The sequence below is a fragment of the Medicago sativa genome, chromosome 3, assembly GCF_051527215.1.
Source record: "Medicago sativa cultivar Bolivia chromosome 3, Bolivia_mono, whole genome shotgun sequence".
NCBI classification, from domain to species: Eukaryota; Viridiplantae; Streptophyta; class Magnoliopsida; order Fabales; family Fabaceae; genus Medicago; species Medicago sativa.
Window position 1 is genome coordinate 73,899,576 of NC_140751.1, and position 22,190 is coordinate 73,921,765.

The window sequence follows — 22,190 nt, forward strand, 5'->3', positions numbered from 1 at the left end:
TTTCAACCACCAACATCAATCACATGTCATTTGTCAACAAATTAATAAAGTAGAAGATTTGTTAATGAATGTTCTAAGAGCATATTTCATAAAAAAAATATCTTAAAAATACATGTTGTTATTTTTATCAGTGTAATAATTACAATATTTTTTATACAAAATAATTCTTTTAGTTTTTTAATCAATGCTTTTAGAACATTTATTAGCATTCTTCTTAGTTTTATAGTTTGTTTTAGTGTTATAGATAGACTATATAGAGACAATAATACCATAAAAGTGGAATCACATTGCATATGTGTGTGTCTCTATATATATATATATATATATATATATATATATATAGGTTAAAATTACATAGGCAAGTGGGGTCAGCTAACCCGACATTGAATCGGTCCCTAAGAGCACCTCCAAATCCAATTGTGAACTCTATAATTGGTTATTTTGTGGGTCTTATTATACCACGCCATTTTGAATCAATTTACTCATTTTTTACTTCAATTGTGAACTTTAAAGAACTCATATTGGGTCCCACAATTTTACCTCATATATTAGTATTATATTCATATTTAATTTTATTACAACTAAAATTAATATTAATATCAAAAAGCTCAAAATAAAATTGAACTTAAATTTTTATATCAATAACTGAATATTAACATTAAATACATGACATATATAATTTAAAATGATAAAAATAAATAACATTAAAAATTACTGATAATTATATTGATTGTCATTCATTTGAGATAAACAAAAATAATGAAGTGAGGAGATGAATAACTGAATAAAAATATATCGTCAAATGAAGACCTAATAGATGAAATTGTAAAACTAAAACTATGAAAGAAATTGTGTAAAAATAAGCGAACACAATTGGCAGAAAGTGACTGTCATGTTCTAAACGCACGGTGATCATGAGTTGGCAAACCCCAACCATAATATTTGCAAAGTAATTCACTTTTGAACCACCAGCTGGCGGACAATTAAAAATTGCATGCCGCTGAAGTTGCCCTAAGAGATAAAAAAATATGACTTCACCATAACATCTTAGGGTATGCATGGCATATGTACCCCCATATCTCAACTACACTTACGTACCATAGTAGTTGGGTACCATTGTACCATTGGCCAGTAAAATTTTGACACATATCAGAAATCTTTTAAAACCAGTTTTCATAAAAACCGGCTTTAAAAGTCTAAAACAAAATAAAATAATTAAAATTAAATAATTTATGGAAGGTCTTATAAACCCATTTGGGAAAGTAATACCCCAACCATTCATATTAGAACCCAATTATAATAATATAATTAGAATGAGAAACCAAATTAATTGGTTAAGAGAAACAGCATATTGGTTTTTAATATTTGAAGATAATTACTCTACATACTGGGAGTATGAAAATTTTGCAAATCTTTTAAGCCTTAAAATACAAAAGTTTATACATGGCTAGTAAAGGTGTAAGTGAAAATATACAAGATATTTTTGAAAACCTAACAGTACTTCAGGAACAGTTGGATAAAATAGTAGAATTTCTACTAAAAGAATTTGAAGAAAAACTCAATGAAAAATTATCTAACTTAGAAGAAAACCAAAAATTGTTAGATGAAAAACTTTGTGTTAAAATAGATGATCTAATCGATCTATTAAAACTCTTACCAATAAGAGATAAATGTCTAACCCTAGAAGAATTACAAACTTTTGTCAAAAAAGAAGGGGGAGATATGGTAGAAATTTCAGAAAAAATAGAAAAATCAGAAAAAGAAATTAACTTCTTCGCGCCATTACCCTAAAAATGGACGAAACAGAAGAAGAAATAGCTAATCAGCTAAATGAATTACAAACATTAATGGCTTCTTTAGACATTAATAGAAAAAATCAAATAACAGAAGAATCTGATGATGAAAACAAATTTGTCTACGACTTCGGATCAGAAAGTTCTTTCAGTATGGAAGAAGAACCACAAGTAGGACTTGTGAAAACTAATGAGCAACCAGAATCATCAGAACAAGGACGTAAAAGAGGACGTCGAGAGGGTAAAGAAGATTTTATCGATCAACAAATCATTCAAAATAAAATGGATGAAAGAAAATTTAAAAATATATCATCTAAATATATACCTACTATAAATCGTCACAAGGATGAAGATATTCTAAATCTCGATTGTAGTGATGATGCTAAAAAAGAACTAAGAAGTTGGTATCATAATCACATGGTAACAATCCAATTAGATCCTACATTAGGAAAACTAAGTTCAAAAAGTATTTTCAATTATTTAAAAACAAAAACCATAGGAAATGCTTGGAGCTTTATATCTGAAAAATCAGACTCGGAACTTCCATCAACAACTGAGGAAGTAATAAATTATGTTTATTCAATTCTAAAAAAAGAATTTGTAGGTTTTGATGCGCCAGAAGCAGAATCAGACCTAGAAAGCACAAACATTCATAGAATCTTTAATCTAAGAATCTGTGATATGTGTTATGTTGAACCATTTATATGTGAGTTTAGCAAATATTATTATGCAATATCTCCACAAAAGAGAATACAGTATAATCTTTTAGGTTTGTTTTATAATAAACTTCCATCATCTGTTGGAACAATAATGGAAAAAGTAATCCAAGAACATTTAGAAGTAATCGTAGGATTAGACGATACTCTAGGAACAAGGATAACTGCATTAAGAAAATGGGTATCCGAAAAATGCATGGAAAAAACTGCTAAAAGAGAAGCAAAAATAAATGTTTGCTGTGATAAAATTCGAGACAAAGTAGGAAACTACGGATGTAATAAACCTAGAAGAAAGAAAAAGAAAAAAGTCTTTAGGAAAATAGATCGTTCTGAATATAAAAGAAAAAAGAAATTTCCTAAAAAATTTAATAAACAAAAATACTTTAGGAGAAATAAAAAATATCCTAAAAAGAATTCATGTCCTAGAGGAAAGAAAACATGCACATGTTGGTTGTGTAATGAAGAAGGACATTATGCAAATGAATGTCCTAAAAAGAAAGATTCTAAAAAAGAAACCTTGAAATTGATTTGGGAAGTAGGTTTCGAACCAATAGAATCAGATATAGATTCTGACGAAAGTAGTATTTTTGAATATACTACTGAAGAAGAAATTGAAGAATGAGTAGGAAAATTTTAAAAAATGGAAACCCTAATGCAACGTTTATTCAAATAACATTGAATAAAAAGAAAATTATGGGTTATATTGATACTGGAGCTACTTTATGTTTTGGTAGGAGATCCATAATAAAGGAAGGTTGGATTAGACTACAAAAACCAAAAGAAATTATCTTTGCTGATAAGAAAAAACACCAAATCTGGTTTGTTCTAAAACATGTTTTTATAAAAATTGAACATAGATACTTCTATGTAAAATCAATCTATGAACATGATTCTGGAATAGATCTGATAATAGGAAATAACTTTTTAAAGTTATATAATCCTTTTATTCAAAAAACTGATACTATAATATTAAATTGGTTTGATATCAATAATCCAAAAGATAGTGAATTTGTTACAACGAACATTATAACAAAAAATGAAATTTTAAAGGCAATTTCAGAAAATCTTAACATACTTAGATGTATGTGGGATAAAAGAAAGTTTTACTTAACAACTGAACAAAATCTAGAACATCATCTAGATCAAGTCTGTTCTGAAAATCCATTGGATACTATAGTAAACAAAATACAAGATTTAATTGTTGTAAAACTTAAAGATCCTAAAAAGGAAGTCAAAGCCTTATACAAGATCCCTTACTCAGGAGAAGATAAGGAAGAATTTAAAAAAGAAATAGCAGAACTATTAGAGAAAGGATTAATAAGTCCTTCTATTAGTCCACACTCAGCACCAGCTTTTTATGTCAGAAAACACAATGAGATAAAAAGAGGAAAAGCTCGAATGGTGATAAATTATAAAAAACTTAATGAGGCAACTGTAAGTGACTCATATAAGTTACCAAGAAAAGATTACATTTTTGAAAAAATAAGAGGATGTAATTGGTTTTCATCTTTAGATGCAAAATCTGGATACTGGCAGTTAAGGTTATCAGAAGAAACAAAACCTTTAACAGCTTTCAGTTGTCCAGAAGGACATTTTGAATGGAATGTTTTACCATTTGGTTTAAAACAAGCACCATCAATATATCAAAGATTTATGGACAATACTCTTAAGGGTCTTGATCATATTTGTTTTGTATATATCGATGACATATTAATTTTTACTAAGGGTAGTAAAGAACAACATGTTAAAGATGTTATGACTGTTTTAAACAGAATAAAAGATAAAGGAATTGTTCTATCTAGAAAAAAGTCAATACTTTTGAAACAAGAAATCGAATTCCTTGGTCTTATTATAAGAGAAGGAGGAAAACTCGATTTATCACCGCATGTTCAAGAAAAAATTTTACTTTTTCCTGATCAATTAGCGGATAGAAAACAAATCCAAAGATTTTTGGGATGTTTAAATTATATTGCTAATGAAGGATTTCTTCAAGACTTAGCAAATGATAGAAAAGTTTTACAGAAGAAGATATCTGAAAAAGTGCCATGGTCATGGACACAAAAAGATACTGAGGCTGTAAAATCTTTAAAAGAAAAATTAAAAGTTTTACCGCAACTATACAACCCAACAGAAAATGATTTTTTGGTTGTAAATGTTGATGCAAATCAGTTTACATGGGCTGGAGTTATGAGAGCTCTACCTAATGGTAAACAAAAATTGGGATTAAATCTCAATGGATATGTTGAGGATGAAACCCCACAACAATCCTATACCATTGTGGGCGCAACCCCACAGTTAAAATCAGATATCCCTAATGGGCGATCAGATAAAACATCAGTTTCAACAGATTCAAAACTTGATTATTCAAGTAATAACATCCGAATTAAGGATAAAGATCTTGTTTTATGCAAGTATGTTTCAGGTTCTTTTAAAGATGCTGAAACAAGATATCATATCAATGAGAAAGAAACTCTTTCTTGTTTAAATGTTTTAGAAAAATGGAGAATGGATTTAATTCCATCAAGATTTTTATTACGAACTGATTCAACTTATGCTAGCGGATTTTGGCGCTACAATTTAAAAGTTGATCATAAACAAGGAAGACTTGTTCGATGGCAAATGCGCATCCAACAATTCCATCCTTATATTCAACTAATAAAATCAGAAAACAATTGTTTTGCAGATACTTTGACAAGAGAATGGAGCAAGCTCTAAAAGTTCTCTACAATAGCTTGAAGCAAAAAGATGAACAAATTGAAATTCATAGTCAAAAGCTAAAACAACTCTCTTCAGAGAGGGGGGAGATGATTAAAATGATCGAAAGCCTAACCAAGATCATAAATGTTGAAACTTCAACAACAACAGAAGAACCAACAAAAAAGACTTTGAATGAACAACAAAGTTTTTCATCAACATCTTCAGCAGGCTCTATGCCAGGAGAAGATACAAAAAAGTCATGGGCTGACAAAGTCGAACAAGAAGATGAAGAGTCAAAAAATGGTTCAGACCAACCAAGCGATGTTGTCGATCCACAACCAGCAAAGAAGGTGTATGTCATCTTTGATGGTCCAATGAAAGGCATCTACAACAACTGGGCAATTGCAAGCCTCCACATTAATGGCAAAAATGTCAGACACAAAGCTTATCCAACAATGGAAGAAGCAAAAGAAGCTTACAAGGCCTCCTACAAGGAAATGGCCATAGCCAAAGATATTGGCCAACCATCAAAAATGGAATCTAAAAAGAAGGTTTCAGTAGGATCAATTATAAACCTCCAAAAAGAAAAAAACAAGATAAAAACCATTGATGATTTCATGGGAAAGTGGAGATGGCTAGCCAACTTCAAGGAAGAACTAGCAATTGAATGTTTTTATCCAGTTAATACCAAACATGGGGTAAAAGCTAATACAGTTCCAGGAATATCCAAGGAATTACTTAAAGAATTCTATGACTATGGAATGCTCAAGACCGTATATCTTGAGGAAAAAGAAGGATATAGATTTCAAGAATTGGCTGATCTTCCAAAAGAGATCGGTGATACAGCAAAAAGATTTAATGACTTCCTTGCCAAAGGAAGAGAAATATTTCTCCAATTCGAACAAACATATCCATGGTTCGAAGAAGAAAATAATCAGATGGCTGTAAGACCAAGAACAGCTATAAAGATAGGTATCTCAAATAAAACCTATCTAGAACCAAATGCAACAAGTGTTGGATGGACATTAATCTCATTTGTTCAACAAATGAAGCGTTTTTATGACTATCTAATCAAATATGGATCATCCATTACCAATTATAAAGTCTTATATGTCTCAGATTATTGTTTCATGGTCTGTGACTCAAAGAAAAAGGTCTCTACAGAGCACCTCAAACAAACACTTCAATTCGAAGAATTATTCTCAGGATTCGAAAATGGTCTCCATAGAATTCCGGATGAAGTACAACAGGAGTGTTGCCAATACTTCTCAACCTACAAAGGGCATATCTGTAAATGGTGTGCAAAAGACAAAGTGTCGGCAGAAGAAAACAAAATACCGACAATTCCAACAATTGGAGATAAGGCAAAAGAAAAAGCCTAGACACGCGTCATGATGAAATAGTGAAAACTTATCATCTGAGTCAGACGGGGTCCACTTAGAGATAAGAATCTTATCACTTTAAGTGATAATGCGTTTTCTTTTTCTTTGCGTGTTTTAATTGTCTTTCTTTTTTGCTGTCATGGATAAGGACATGTGAACTACTTGTAAGTCCTATCCTCCTATAAATAAGAGCCTCGATGCTCACTTGTAAATTACAACTTAAATCAATGAAGTAAGTACCTTAGTTTATGAGAAACATTGTGGGAAAGGGCTTCGCAGGATTTGAGATTGTCATAACCAAATCAAAAGATTTTAATTCTCAATATCAATAATCGAAAGATTATTTCAAATCCAAAGGATCGAAAGATCAGAATTATCAAAAAATCCAAGACAAAGTCAGGTATGATTTTAAATATTTTAAATGCTTTATAATTTTTACATTTCATAATGGAATATAGTATGATAAAAGAAAATTCATCTGGTTTTATGGCAGATGTATTGATAGATCATATAGAAAAGGTAGATTTTACCTTAAAACCAGAAGAAAACTTCAAACAAAAAAGTATTTTTTCTTTAATAAAAGAAAAACTATCTAGAGAAAATATTCTAAAATATGGAATGATGATAGGAGAAGTTACAATACCAATGGAATCAACAGATGGATCTGTTGTAATATCTATGATTGATGAAGAACAAATAAACGAAAGGTTAAAACACTTATCGTTAGAAAAAAGACAGAAGATAGGATATATTCATATATCGACTATCCAAATAATCATAAAAAGTACTTTTATGAAAGGAATAAATTCAGAACTAGAACTTCTTATAGAAGATGCTAGGTTGAACAAAAAACATTCACTAATAACCAAAGGTGAAGGAAATCTAAAAGGTGGAAAAATAAAATTCGATATAAATTTACAAATAGGCTTAAGTCTAAATGATATAGATCTAAATAGATCTTTAGTAATACATTATAAACTCAAAGACCAAAATCTTATGAGACCAGGAAACCATCCTTTTAGTATAAGTTATAAGATGAATTATGCACTAAGTAACTCTCATTATAGTGTAGAATTTAGTGGAAGAGAAAAAATACAAATAGATGAACTATTTGCACCATTAGTAAAACTAGAATCACCAATTTTAAAACCACTAAAAAGATCAAAGTCTATTATGACAATAGAAAGAACACCTCTCTTAGAGCAAGAGGAAAATACTAGTGAACCAAGGTTCCTACCACCAAGAACTTCATTAGACAGTATAAAGTTTGATAAAAATTTATCAGAAATAAAAACTGAACTTTTAAAAATTAATAAAAAATTATAATGCCAGGAATAACAATAAAAAATGAACTAAAATTATTTAGAATAAAATTAGATATCCTAGTTAACAAAATAGAAGAAAATTTCTTTAAAATAGAAATGAAGAATGCAATTTGGGGAATTCATGATTTAATGATTCTACAAATTTCATATGTAGATGAAGTAATAAAAGAATTAGAAGAAACAGAAAATGTTTCTATTATACAAAAAGAAAGAGCCACAACTCTGTTATGGCCATCCCAAAAACTAGTTGAATTTGAACAATCTCTAGAAAAAATTCTAGAAAGTTCAAACATATAATGCCTGGGTTAACAATTAAAACAGAATTAGAAATTTTAAAAGAGAGACTAAAAACCATAGTCAGTGATATTGAATGGTATTATGATTTAATAGTATTCAAACAAATTTGTTATAAGGCTCAAACTATAACAATGGTTCACATAGATTTAATTGAAAATCTATTAGAAGAAATTCAAGAAAATAATCTTACCAAGATTCAAAAAACAAGAGCGAAAATTCTTTTAGAACCTTTTCAAGCTCTAACACAAATCGAATCATTTTTAAAAGAGGCCAAAAATTTGGAAAACTCCACGACTAACCAATAATGCCCGGATTAGATCTTAAGACAGAAGTAGAACTCTTTAAAAAGAGATTAGAAAAGATAATTTTTGATATAAACTTTTATAATGAAAGAATTGTGTTAAAACAAATTCTTTTTTGTGGTCAAGATTTAGTAAAATATCATATAGAGTATATTGACGATTTCTTAAAAGAAACAGAAGATTTAGAATATCTTACAATTATACAAAGAGAAAGAGCTAAAACACTCTTAAAACCATTTCAAGGTTTGAATAAAATCGAACAAATGATAAACCAAGTTCGAGAAAATTCCGCTGGCGACCCTGCCCCAACCTGGTATCAGAGCCAGTAATACAATCCTAGGGGGTAAAAATGAAACTAAAAATAAAAATAAAAATTTTATTTTTTCAGAAAAGACAAAAGTCTTTTAAACAACGCTTTTCTATTTAGCCGATTTAAAAGGTTAAGAGGACAAAATCCACGTGTCACACACTGATTGGATAATGTTATATAACATAGAAATCCACTATGTTACACAAGTGGAGTCCCATATCTCTCTCTCTCTCTCTCGTCAAACATAGTCATAGGTCGGAGTCTTGGGTGAGGAATGAGGATGAGTTGCTTGTAGCCATCGAATCTACTGGAGTTGGACCGTAATGTTTAAGCATAAGTTGTAGAATACTAAAAATCCTAATCTTTCACTAATAATAAACGGAACTACAGTTATGTAGTTAGACACACATCCATAATTGACAAAATTTTGTTATCAAACATTATTTGTCTATTGTTTGCCATTATCATTTCTTTACTCTTTCGAAACAAGGTTTTTTTTTGGGAAAATTACACAAACCTCCCCTAAAGTTTTGTTAAAAGACACTCACACCCCCTCTAGTTTAAAAAAAACATTCACCTCCCTCTTGAGTTAACACCGTTAACTTTTTAGTTTAAATTCAACTTTTTGAAATGCTTCTTTCTTCCATTTGACTCTGAAATTGAAAGTCTGCCACTTTCTTTCAAACGAAACCTCACGTAGAAATATGAAATGTCACACATTTCTTCAATTCTCTGGTTTAATTTGTCCCAATAATTATTGGGTTTAATCACTATTTTCTGATATTTGGTTTAATTTTTTGGTTTAATTTCCTCAAATCGGTCCGGCCATATTTCTATTATGTATCAGACTAAAGATGTTGTCATTTGTGAAAATTGTTTAAATCCATGTTTCAAACCCAAATTAAACCTTCTCTCTATAATATTTACACAGTGAGCACGTTAATATGTTTTGGGCTAGATGGAAAACATAAGTTGCTTCGATTTATTTAGTTAATACATGAACTATGACAACATGAGGAATTCATGTGTTGCTATATATGAGAGAAGGTGTTGTAATGTAAAATGATGTTGAGTTTGAATGCTCGAGGAGATTAACGTGAAAGTCTCATAATTTTGAATTTAAATTGGAGTTAACGGTATTAAGGAGAAAAGGGTGATGTATGTATATTTTATGAAAACTTAAGGGAGGTTAGTGTTTGTTTTAAAACTAGAGGGGGTGTAAGTGTCTTTTAATGAAACCTTAAGGGAGGTCAATGTAATTTCCTCTTCTTTTTTTTTTATTACAAAGAGGGTTGAATGTCCCGAAACAAGTGTGTTAATTGATTTTCTTTTCATTACTACCGTGAAGTATATTCTCCATAAAAGGAACCAAAGCGTTGATTTTTTTTGGCAAAGTTGTGATCTTTTAGACCGACAAGATGAAGATGTTGCAAGTGTGATGCTACAAAGCCATAGGAAATATGAGAGTTTTGAAAGGAGATGGTTTGAAAAGAGAGTGAAGTTGGTGCATTCATTTACAGGGTCATGGTTTTGTTTGGAAGTAGCTTCCATATTATTGTGGCACTAATGGTGATGAGAAGCTAAAAATAAATACAAGAGAGACTTTCCACATTTTCTATTTGTGTTTAAACTTTGAACTATGATTTGAGTGATTCAATGAGAAGGAAAAAGTATGGTAGAATATTTATTTATTAAAAAATAATTTTTATAATTTAATATTTACTATAAAAAAGTGTATGGTATTACTAGAAACAAAGTATTGTTTGGTTGATAGAGAAAATGAGATCACACTTTGGTTATAGTTTTTTTTTTCTTCTAGTAGCTTAGTGGTTAGAGCTCACACATTTAAACGTAGAGAAGTGGGGTGTCCGGGGCACTTTGGTTATAGTAATGTCCTCATGAGCTTAGCTCAATTGGTATGGACAATGCATAATATATGCAAGGTCCGGGGTTCAAACCTCGACCCCGGCCACCACCAAAAAAAATATGGATATAGTAATGAGTTGGTATAATGTCACTTGATTCATTAATGAACTGGCTAACATTTTCCAGCAAAGGAGTTTGTGAAAATGTGAGGTAGTATCTCGTTTTCATCACGTGGTTGCAAATTACAGCATATTCCACCAGATTGTTGATGGGTTAAAAGATCTTGCAAATTATGCAGTTAAGAAGAAATAGAAGAGGAATGGCAAAGCATTTTAAATGCTTCTTTTCTGTTTTCCGTTCTTAAAGTTTTCGTAAACCCAACATCACTTGTATTTTTTTTTCTCCTTTTCCCAACATATACACCAAGTGTGTGAAGTGACGTTTAACACCGGATCCATTGTGTGACATTGTGCCGGGAATGTCACATGATATTGTCCAACCACAATGTGATTGTGACACATGGTAAAAGAGAAAAAAAAAACATGTGTCACATTGTGGTTGGACAATGTCAAGTGACATTCTCGCCACAATATCACACAAGCGGGATCCAATGTTAACACATTAGGAAGCCTAAGCAAATCTAATGATGAGATATTTTTAATCTCAAAAGCAAAGGGGTGTGTAAGTGTAAAGTGTGATGTAAAATGCAAGTTTTATGATAAATTAGTAAACTAGCCCATGATAGGCCCATAAGAATTCGAAGCCCACGAGAAAGAACGCAGAGGAGCGCGAAAAGAGAAATTGAATTTTCGATCTGGATACACGATACGAATACGAAGATGGAGCTAAAGTGAAATTGAAATTGAAATTGAAATGCGGTGGAGATTGTTCCATGGATGGGAAGTCTAACCTTCCGATCAAGTCTGATTCTTCTTCTTCCCCACCGGACTTCCTCCGCCACGTTCAAGCCGCCTTGAAGCGTCACCGTCCTCTCGGTATTTATTCCCTTTTCCTTTTCAATTCAACTTATCTAGGGTTTTCAATTTTCAATTAGGGTTTCTAATCTAATTTATTTAGGTACAGGGCAATCCAATATCATTAGGCCAAGACGCACGATTCTTCGTCAACCAACGCATGATTCAATCTCGAACACAAACAATGATTCACTTGAAACCAGCACTGTTATTGCCCCTTCTCAAGATGCAAATGTTCACAATAAAGTTCCACAGGGTAATTTTCTTTTTTAATAAACCCAATTTAGTACCTCGCAACTTTCTTGCGGCCCAATTTAGTCCACTAACAGAAAAAAGTCCTAAATTAGTCTCTGATGAGTCAAAATTAACAGAGAGATTAATTTGTCACCCATATGAAAATGTGAGAGACTAATTTGAGTATCATTTTTGTCACTTGCTTAATTGGGTCGCAAGGAAATTGTCAGGGACCAAATTGAATCTTTACTGTCTTTTTTGAAATCTATATTTTTTTTTTTGTTTGCTATGTTGTGCTTGTGCTTGTGTGTATTCCAAATATGTTTTTAACAATGCAGGGGCCAATGATGAAAAGGCCATTGAGTTGGAGAATTTGTCTTCTTATATGAGTTCACTTGGATTCACAGAAATGGAGTATATAGAAGGCAACCGAGCGGAAGCTTCGATTGGATTACAGGATGATTTAAAGCAACCCAAAATTCAGCAGGTTGAGCCTGATTTCAGTTTGAGATCCGACGGGGGAATGAGTTGCTCTATGTTGCCGAGGAGAGCTACGGTTACACGGGATAATTTGCAGCAGTTTAGAAACTTTCTAAGTCAACCAGCGACACAGTCTTCGGTTGTGGGACCTTCGTGTGCCACAACTACATCGGTTCATTCCACTTCAGCTCCCATGATGAATTCAACAACCCGTTTGCATCTAGATAGTGGTTTGCGCGTGGTTGCTGAACCTTTAGGAGAGATTGGTGTTTATCCTATAGCTGAAAGAGTGATGGAATCAGAAAATACAGATAATTCTGGTGAAAAAGACAATAAAATGTCAGTTGATAAGGCTGCAATTGTTGTGCAAGCTTCTGATTCTTGCGTCGGTGCCGAGTTGGCATCTAAAGAGAGTGATCAATCAAGTAAGCACCAAGAATGCATATTAAAAGAATCCGGAAATTCGAAACATGCTTCTTCTGATGGTGACAAGTTAACCGAAGGGAAAGAGCCTGCAGATGTTGCTCACGTACAGCGTCAGGCTCCAGTGCCCAAAACATCATCTTTGGATGTGAAATTTGAATATTCAAAGTTAGAAAAACCAGATAAGGCCGCGAGTAGTAAAGGCTCGTCGGTCGCTAAGAAAAGGTCCTATGATCCTGATTTATTTTTCAAGGTTAATGGCAAGCTTTATCAACGTCTTGGCAAGATAGGCAGTGGTGGAAGCAGTGAGGTGCACAAGGTGATTTCATCAGATTGTAGAATATATGCACTTAAGAAGATCAAACTCAGGGGTCGTGATTATGCTACTGCTTTTGGGTTTTGTCAAGAGATCGAATATCTAAATAGGCTGAGAGGAAACGATAATATTATACAGCTTATAGATTATGAGGTACTGTGCTCAACAACTGTTCTATGTCATGATATACTTAGTAGTTCTTGCCTTTAGTTATTTATGCTTCACATCTCTCTTCAGACATTTGATAACACTAGAATATATAATCACATATTGCATACTCATTGTCAATTTTTTGGGGCTTTGGTTATTCTCATTTTCAGTAATAATTTTTTTTGGGTTGATACTTGATTTTCACGGGAATGTGTTTGGTCTACTACTCTTTTATATCTTCCAGTGAATTAAATTTTTGCTCAATCTTGTATTTAGGTGACTGACAAGGCTTTGCTTGAAGAAGTTATGAAAGGCTCTCTTAGTAATAAGGATGGCCGAGTCAGGGATGATGGATATATATACATGGTACTTGAATACGGTGAAATTGATTTAGCTCACATGTTGTCCCAGAAGTGGAAGGAGCTGGATGGATCAAACCAGACCATAGATGAGAACTGGCTTCGATTTTATTGGCAGGTTTCAAAATTTACAAACAATTTATGTTCTCTCTAAATCTTCATGTTGTATGAGTTGTTTTGCCTTTTTTTTTTTTTTTCATTGAAAGTTCTAGTGTTTGACTTAATACAAAACAATGCAAACAACACTTCCATGCATGTGTCCACGTCTAATTTTATGTGTTCTTGAGGTTTGTTCAATTCTTCATATTTCACATAGCGTTTGAAATGTAGTTTTATTTTACTTTTTATTGAAGTCTCATTCACATACCTATTTTATTCAAAATAATCAAATTTGGTATGATATTATTTCGTCAATGTTGCCATTTTTTCTCCATTATATGATTATGAAATGTAGAACATTGTCTTTTTTCGCCGAGCTCTGCTAATTTAAATTAGCTTAGACTGTTTTGTTGAAACCCTTTGCAGCAAATTCTTCAAGCTGTCAATACTATTCACGAGGAACGAATTGTGCACTCTGACTTGAAGCCTGCCAACTTCCTCCTAGTCAAGGGTTCCCTAAAACTGATTGATTTTGGTATTGCCAAAGCAATAATGAGCGATACTACCAATATCCAACGGGAATCACAGGTGTTGTTTATTTTCCATCTCTCCTTTCCTTCTGACTCACTTGTTAATATGCCACATTGGATATTTTTGTTTCCCCTAACCTGTGGTTGTGTTCTGCTTATTGAATATATGGTTTGTTCTGCCTTTTTAAATTTACAATTCAGATAATTTCTATTGTCTCGAGTGCAAAGAATGTATTATTTAAAAGCAGTTTTCGTGTCAATTGTTTAATCATCATGCTTCTGTACTGAATAGGACATAGTATAGTAGAGCACATGTCTTTTCTGTTTACCAAATAGGGTGATTTAACTGCTAGAACTTAAGTAGCAATTTCTCTCCATCTGGATGAGTACTGGCCCAGGGATGCAATTAGAATAGTTTGATAGTCTTTTCTGGCATACTAAATGCTTGAAGAGCTTGGAGTCCTGAACAATTATATAGGTCAAGCGATGCATTTAATACAGCTCGATCATGATTTATGATAATTTCAGTAGTTTTCTTACAGGCTTATTTTAAGAATGAGAGAGATTGCTTATTTCTGTGAAAAAGTTGTATGAGAGGCATCATCTTTGAACTTTTCATCCCAATTTACAGGAACTATCTATCTATTTGACTTTTAAGTATTAAATTCTTACCAAATTGTTTTTCAAAGTGTAGGTCGGTACTCTGAGTTACATGTCTCCAGAAGCATTTATGTGTAATGAGACTGATGCAAATGGAAACATCATCAAGTGTGGTCGGCCATCAGATATCTGGTCTTTGGGATGCATCCTTTATCAAATGGTATATGGGAGAACCCCCTTTTCAGAATACAAGACATTTTGGGCCAAATTTAAAGTTATAACAGATCCAAATCATGAAATTAAGTATGAACCACTTTCAAATCCATGGCTGGTAGATCTTATGAAGAGGTGTCTAGCATGGGATCGTAATCAAAGGTGGAGAATTCCTCAGTTACTCCAACATCCTTTTCTTGCACCTCATGTACTGCCTCATCCAACTTTGTCCCAAGACAGTAGCTGTAAATTTGTACATCTTATTGCTGAAGCTTGTACACGTGACCCTGAAGCTTCCCAACTTTGTCAGCAGCTCCAGAGTCTTCTTGTTAATCCACTCGAGTTAACGACTCACTCACTAAACTCACGAGATCAACAAAGAAAATTGTTGTCCCAAATGTCTGAACTCTGCATCCAGCTGCGGGAACGTTTGATAGATACTGATATCACGTAATTGGTGGCTGGTTATTCAATTTTTTGGCTTTTTTGTGCAATATGTTTTTACATTGTTTAGAGTAGGTCAGTGTGTAGCTAGTGAATCAATATAGTACATATCTTGTATAAACTGTAAGTCAGGAAGAAACACGAGTTTTAGTGATTGTTTGAAAAAGCAAATTACATATCTTCTTGTTGTGCATCTCGTTACACATCTTGATTGATGCTACAAGGCAGTGTGTTGGTAAAAAAAAAAAAAAAAAACGACAATGCTTGTCGAATTGTGTAATTTACTAATTCAGCTGAGCTGAAGGAGGGATGTGTTTCTATTTTATTTTTCTAGCTAATGTTTGTGATATTGGAATTGTGGTTTATCTAGAATTTGTGCCTTTTTAAAATACACTCACAAACCTTAACCTGTCATTGATTCATTATAAACTTTCCTCATGTCCAGGAAAAGAAAACCTATTATTTTCTGCACCAAAAAATAATGACAAAAGAACTTTTAACCACACAGGAACAAAGTCCTTCTCATCCAGCTCTACTTTGATGAGTTATACAAGATTTGACATTACGCTTTCTTATGAAAATTTCAATATTTTCTTGCATGTGAATTTTTTAAAAGTTTATAATTCAGTTGAACAAATTTCCTGATTCCTATAGTTCCACTAAGATGAAAGTAACCTGTGAGGAATTACAAGTCTATAACTATAAATTAAAAATAACATTTTGAGCTGCACATATTATTTTTCAATCCACAAGTATCATTATATTGTATCCTCTAAAGCATACTCTTTCACTTTAGAAGTCAGATTCTACCATCAGGAGGCATAAGTGTAGTCTTGTCACATCCTAAATAAGTTTGAATTTTTTTTTTTTTTTCCCTTTCATTGATTGTTTAAATCTTGCAGCTAAAATGTAAAACGGATAAAAGGAACTATTCTCAAATGGGGAGCATATTTTCCTTTTGTTTTTCCTGCTACTGGAAAGTTCAAATTGCTATTAAAAAAACAGCAACAAATCATTATATAACATTAAGGCTGGCTGATGAAGGGCATATTACAGTACATAAAACAAACAGTCTCTTCAGCAACTACTCCAATCCATACTTTACCATATTTAACTTCTGGAGACCATCTAAGCAAATTTCCAGAGTAAACAAGTGCAATCATTAATGATATCTTAATAATTCTGTGATCCAGCTCCAGTGGCTTGTTTGTACCAGAAGCAGCTGTGATATCGGTGTCATTAACCCGCCATTCTACTCTTCTTTTGATGACAATTTGTAAGAGGCTTCTGCACGGGCTTCCTCCAACATCATCAATAGTTCCTTCACTAATGGAGTCTTTGTACCATGAGTAATCCTTAGTATATCCACTGCCTTGGTCAATGATTTAATAGCTTCCCCTGTGTCTCCAAGATACCTATATCAAGATCATTAAACTCAAACAACATAAAATATAACTCTTCTTTTTCTACTAGGTGACATTGGTTACATGGACTTGCAACTACTAAACTCGAAGTACAAATTAACTCTGTTTTGTTTACATACGGATATTACTATTGATAAATTGCTGGTGTAAATATGTTTGAATTATTTATTTTTCAGTCATATATTATCATATAATTATAATTATAATAGTTTGACCATCACAACTAGCTAAGAAAGGTTAACTTTTTTAATGATGTGTATACATAAATCTAGATGTTCAATCTCCTTGTTTGAATGTGATGCATGTAGATCATTTGTATAGATACAGACACACACAAATGTAATATGCAGGGGAGAGAAGCATATATGTCCTCATAGATGCTTTATTAGTAGAAGAATTTAATATTCACATTGAATATATACGAGCTTCAGTTGAAAGATGCTAACCATTCAAGTTTTCCACAAGTATAATATTGCAAGCCAAGCAAAGGGTGAACAGCTGGATACACTCCTGCAATGAAGTAAAACATCCAGCATTGCATGTCAGCATCATTTGTGAAACTTCTCAAATACATTGATGGTAAGTTTCGGTACACAAAACACAATGAATAGCTATTCAGAGGTAGCAGATTATCAATACTACAAGATGACTAAATTGGGTTTCGATTTAGTACTAATATTTTTGAGAACATAGCTTTTAGACCATCTATGAAACAAATTTAAGACAGCATAATCATAAATTCGTGTCTGGCATAACTTTCCATAATTTTTGGGTGACCCGACTAAGAAGGTAGTAAAAATTCACAACTTAAAGCCACTTTTGATTGATTAAACACAGGATTCAAGATTCAATGTAAATTATTGAAGGAAACTGCAGCTACACTTTTAGAACACATAATGTGCAGAGAAATGCGTGACAAAGGTAGGAAGGTGTCTGTGTTCTAAGACTTCATTGCCCATCATTCCTCCATCTGTTTATTCTTTCCCCCCTAAAAATATAATTCTGTGTGACATCGTATCAAAATATGCATAGCACTGATGTATTTGAAACGTTCTGGGATGTTCAGTAAACACCTAACTTGCAACCTTAACCTTTTCATTGTGGATTTAATCTTCTTTACCTCCACAATACCTTACATGATTTTTGCTAAAATTAGTAATTTTCATTTTTCTAATGCGACCAGGAAAAAGCAAAACTAGCAAATATTTGAAAAGCAAGATAGAAAACTTCGAAATGAAAGCAACAACTGAAACTACCAACGGAATCAATGCTACGGAAGCTTTTAACTGTGTCGTTTATTGAGTATAGAAGTTTGCGATGGCATACTTTGATAGATTGGTATGGTCAATTTGCAATATGCTAAAGCTTCTCTCCAACACTCCAGCTTCATTAATGACTGCAAAGGTAAAATATCAGGTCTTTAGATTCATTAATTCACAGTTGAAAATCAATTATTGCATAAATGGGCTATACACTTCATCGTTTCCACGTGCCTTTGATGTAACGATTTGAAACAGCAGACAACAAGTAGAGCTTTTTAATTTTAATTTTAATCGCAATATATATACACACACACACACACACACACACACACACACATACATATATAGAAAAGGGTGGCTAGATGCCAAACTCACTGTACTGGGGATAAGCTTTTTAATTGATACATGTCTAAGAGTTTTCTAATACGCAGAAAATCAATAAAGAAATAAGATGTGTAATGATGAAAACTGAGGAAATATGACCGGTTGCAGGATCATCCAAAGTAGAATATAAACCAATCCGTATATCTATTCATTAGTATATAATATATCAAATGCGCTACTTAACGGCAAAAGATTTGGTTTGTACTATGTACTGAAAAGAAACAAAAAAGATAAACGTTGCACTATACAAATCTCAAAGGAGTTGTACTAGGTAAAACATGCATGGAAAGGTTGTACTTGATATTATCAAACAATATATATTAATCAGAAAATAATAACAATAGTAGATAGAGAACTGCAAGGACAAGCTTACCTTCAAAATCGCCTCTCGTGTTTGCATCAAATTGATCGAGAAAGGGTGATATAGTTTTGTTTGCAGTTTCTCGATCATTTTATATATGGAAATAGCTTCATGATAATCTACATATAGTTAAGGATTTGACTTCATGGACATAAACTGCAAATCAATTTCCTTTGAACATGGATCAAGGCTCCATTAAAGGATAAGAAAGAAAAAAGATTGGAATGCAAAAGGAAAATTGTCAAGGCGATAGCAATTACAGTATCCAGTTCTAGTCAGAAATGTTAAAGGATACTGCCACTAGAAGAAGGCTTAGAAGCTTCTTCTGATAGAAATTTTATTTCAGTTGCAATTTGCTTTATCTCTTCCTTGTCTCTTACTAACCCACATTCTTGGCATTGAAACGCTTTTCCATCTATAATTTAAAAACAAAAAAAAGAGTGTCAGTAACACTTGGTGGACCATTTATTTTTTTTTATCTCAGTCTTATATTTATAAAAAGGAGAGGATTCCATCAGACTACAAAACTCATAGCCAGTAAAAGATTATGATGTTCCTTTTAGGTCATACCAGTTGTGCGGAGCAAGAAACCATCACATGTTTCATTTTTGCATCTGTATCCTTCTAGAATTGCATTTTCTCGAATATCTTCATACTGACCCTTCAAAACTAACTTAACTGAATTAGCCAATGATAACATTCCAATTTTACTGAAATTACTATGATGTGAAGCCAACAAGAAAATATTTCAGATTAAGTGATATAGTAAGTACCACTTTAGAACAGAGGGGACAAACACAAGTGAATAGGTACTGCTCTCTGAGAGCCTTTTGTCGAGTCACAGTGCTTCCAGCTGTCTCTATATAACTTATCAATACCTTAAAAAATTATATAAAATAGCAAGTATTAAACTTGATGTGGAAAAAAAAATAAAGATGTAATGTAACACACCATCCGTCAAATAGTTTTAAATTAATTAATGACAACTATCATCACCTATTGGATATGAGATGTACCCTAACTGAAACTTTTACAAAAAAGAAAGTTGCAACTGCCTAGTTTTGGCCGAAATTGGCATACAAATGCTATATATACTAGTTTTCCACAAATTTGTAGAGGCAGAATTGCACCTCTAGTAGTTCGACTTCCACTTATATCCTCAAAGAGGTCATTATAGCCGTTCCCCAAAGAGGTCCCAGTTCAAAGTGGAGATATCTTAGTGTAAAGCGAGATTGAGTTTACACAAAATATATGAAGCTAATCATGAGAACCTATGCTTGTAGATATATAGAACAAGCTACACGACAAGACATAACTTTCAAATTCAAAGAAACCCTGGAATTCACAATGGAAAATCCTACAATTATGAAACAATATGGTTAACTCCTAACATTATGCCTAAATTTTGCTGAGTTTCCATTAATAATCTTTAAATGACATCTCTTGCCCTGTAAACAAACGAACTGAATATTGCAAATGGTAATTTCTACTTACGCAAGAAGAAACAAAATAGATACCTCAGTCCCTTTAGGCACATGTTGCACAGCACGTACCGATGCTACCCTTCCTTCAAAAACCAACACTGAATTGGGTAGGCAGCTACATGGTAAAATCACAATCAGAAGAATAAAAAAGAAACAGTATAGTAAGACATTATTTTCGGAACAAAAAATAAGTTAAGTGGTTACCTGTGATTGATAATGGAAACAACAGGATACAATCCTGTTCCCAGAGGTCTTAGCTCACTGTCACAAATGGTATGCGCATTACATGCAAACTGCAGGAACAAAGAGATCATCATAACATTGAGTGCGCTGTGTGTGATTTCAAATGAGAACAACTGATGAGAGTTATATCAACTAATTTAAGATTGGAAGCATAAAACCTTGGAAAAAATCTCTGCAATCTCTTTAATATTGATTTCAGGCCATTGCAGTATTAAGTGTACAAGATTAGCCATCTGTGCATACAACACCAGCTGCTCCTCTTTGATGTCAGACATGTCTTGATGGAATTGATAGTTAAAAAAGAACATTCACCACATACATGTTGAAAACGGAGAAAAATACAGTAAAGCTTAAAAAGGATACGAGCCACTAATGCGTCCACTAACTTGTAGTTGTCCATAGCAGTGCTTGGAATGATCTGCAAATAAAATTAATATTAAAATTCTTTCATGACTGTTCAAAGTTCATATCAATCATCCATGGTTGTAAAAAGCTTTCTAAATACACAAGAAAAATTTTGAAGCCTAAAAAAGAACTTTAAGATAATAATCCCTCAAATGCAATTTTATGAAGTCAAAACATTGCAAATATTGATTTTCAGAAGAAAATACAGTTCTAAGTGAAATAGCAGCATAGCACCAATGCATTAACCAAAACTAAATTTTGTTCACATTTACCTTGCCATCTTGCAATTTCCTTCGAAGATAAAGTTTGAGCATCAACCGTATGGATGGTGTAACAGATTTTCTCTTATGGTTGTCTAGCCTTGAGAGTGCTTGACATTCAAGACGATGCAACTTCCACTCCGATTTCTGAATATAATCAAAAGAACCACAATAACATATCATATCATATCAATTTTATTGTTCTACTATCTATGCTGTGTTATGTAAACCAACACTCCTTGTGCTTCTATCATTGCTACATTCCCTGTAACATTGACACTTATGATAAAAGGCATGTCTTGTGTCCGACACATGTTGGACGCCGACAACACTTATGATAAGAAAGGATACAAAACCTGACATGGTGTTCCGCAATACCAAACAACTTGACAACGTGAGCATTTGCTAAGGTTAGTTGTTGAGAAACATCCATCACACCTTTTTTGAGTTGGAACACAAACATAGGGCTCTTGGCTAATAATCACTTCCCCTGCAATGCAACACCAAAGTAAAAACATCATTCATTCTATAGCATTGGTGTTTCGTTTTCATTCAAACTAGTTAGAGAGAGAGAGAGAGAGAGAGAGAGAGAGAGAGAGAGTGACCTGGGTGGAAATCTTTAGTAGTAAAAAGAGAGCGACCCTTTTGTGAGATGGTGGAAACTGTTAAATTACAATTCTTCAGTGCTTGTTGCAATTCCTCCATTTCCGTCTTCACTTCACTCGTTTATCGGTATCTCCACTTTCTTTCCCTTCCTTTATTTATTTTATATTACTCGGACTTGATCCGACCCGATATAACCCGTTAATTAAATTATACCCAAACTCATATTCTGCTTAACCTCGGGTCATCCGCCC

General features: G+C 32.8%; 2 protein-coding genes across 5 annotated transcripts; one reads left to right on the plus strand and one right to left on the minus strand.

The window, feature by feature from the left end:
* Positions 1 to 11,535: 11,535 nt before the first annotated feature.
* Positions 11,536 to 15,703, plus strand: LOC146940071 (serine/threonine-protein kinase MPS1-like). 4 transcript variants are annotated; one of them, XM_085753656.1, is made up of 6 exons: positions 11,536 to 11,683; positions 11,766 to 11,918; positions 12,235 to 13,268; positions 13,542 to 13,742; positions 14,150 to 14,311; positions 14,948 to 15,703. In XM_085753656.1, exons 1-6 carry the CDS (start codon positions 11,581 to 11,583, stop codon positions 15,518 to 15,520), a joined length of 2,226 nt encoding a protein of 741 aa, XP_085609782.1. In that variant the 5' UTR covers positions 11,536 to 11,580; the 3' UTR covers positions 15,521 to 15,703. The 4 variants fall into 4 exon arrangements, with proteins under 4 accessions (XP_085609782.1, XP_085609784.1, XP_085609783.1 ...); XM_085753658.1 differs by having other exon boundaries at positions 12,304 to 13,268; XM_085753657.1 differs by having other exon boundaries at positions 11,772 to 11,918.
* A 736-nt stretch (positions 15,704 to 16,439) lies between these two features.
* SDG37 (SET domain group 37) lies at positions 16,440 to 22,067 on the minus strand. The gene is made up of 14 exons (XM_085753660.1): positions 21,939 to 22,067; positions 21,690 to 21,823; positions 21,346 to 21,480; positions 21,032 to 21,086; positions 20,827 to 20,945; positions 20,630 to 20,718; positions 20,459 to 20,540; positions 19,715 to 19,819; positions 19,512 to 19,602; positions 19,237 to 19,356; positions 18,954 to 19,060; positions 18,261 to 18,330; positions 17,381 to 17,444; positions 16,440 to 16,925 (listed from the first exon to the last, which is right to left on the minus strand). Exons 1-14 carry the CDS (start codon positions 22,036 to 22,038, stop codon positions 16,763 to 16,765), a joined length of 1,434 nt encoding a protein of 477 aa, XP_085609786.1. The 5' UTR covers positions 22,039 to 22,067; the 3' UTR covers positions 16,440 to 16,762.
* Positions 22,068 to 22,190: the final 123 nt, after the last annotated feature.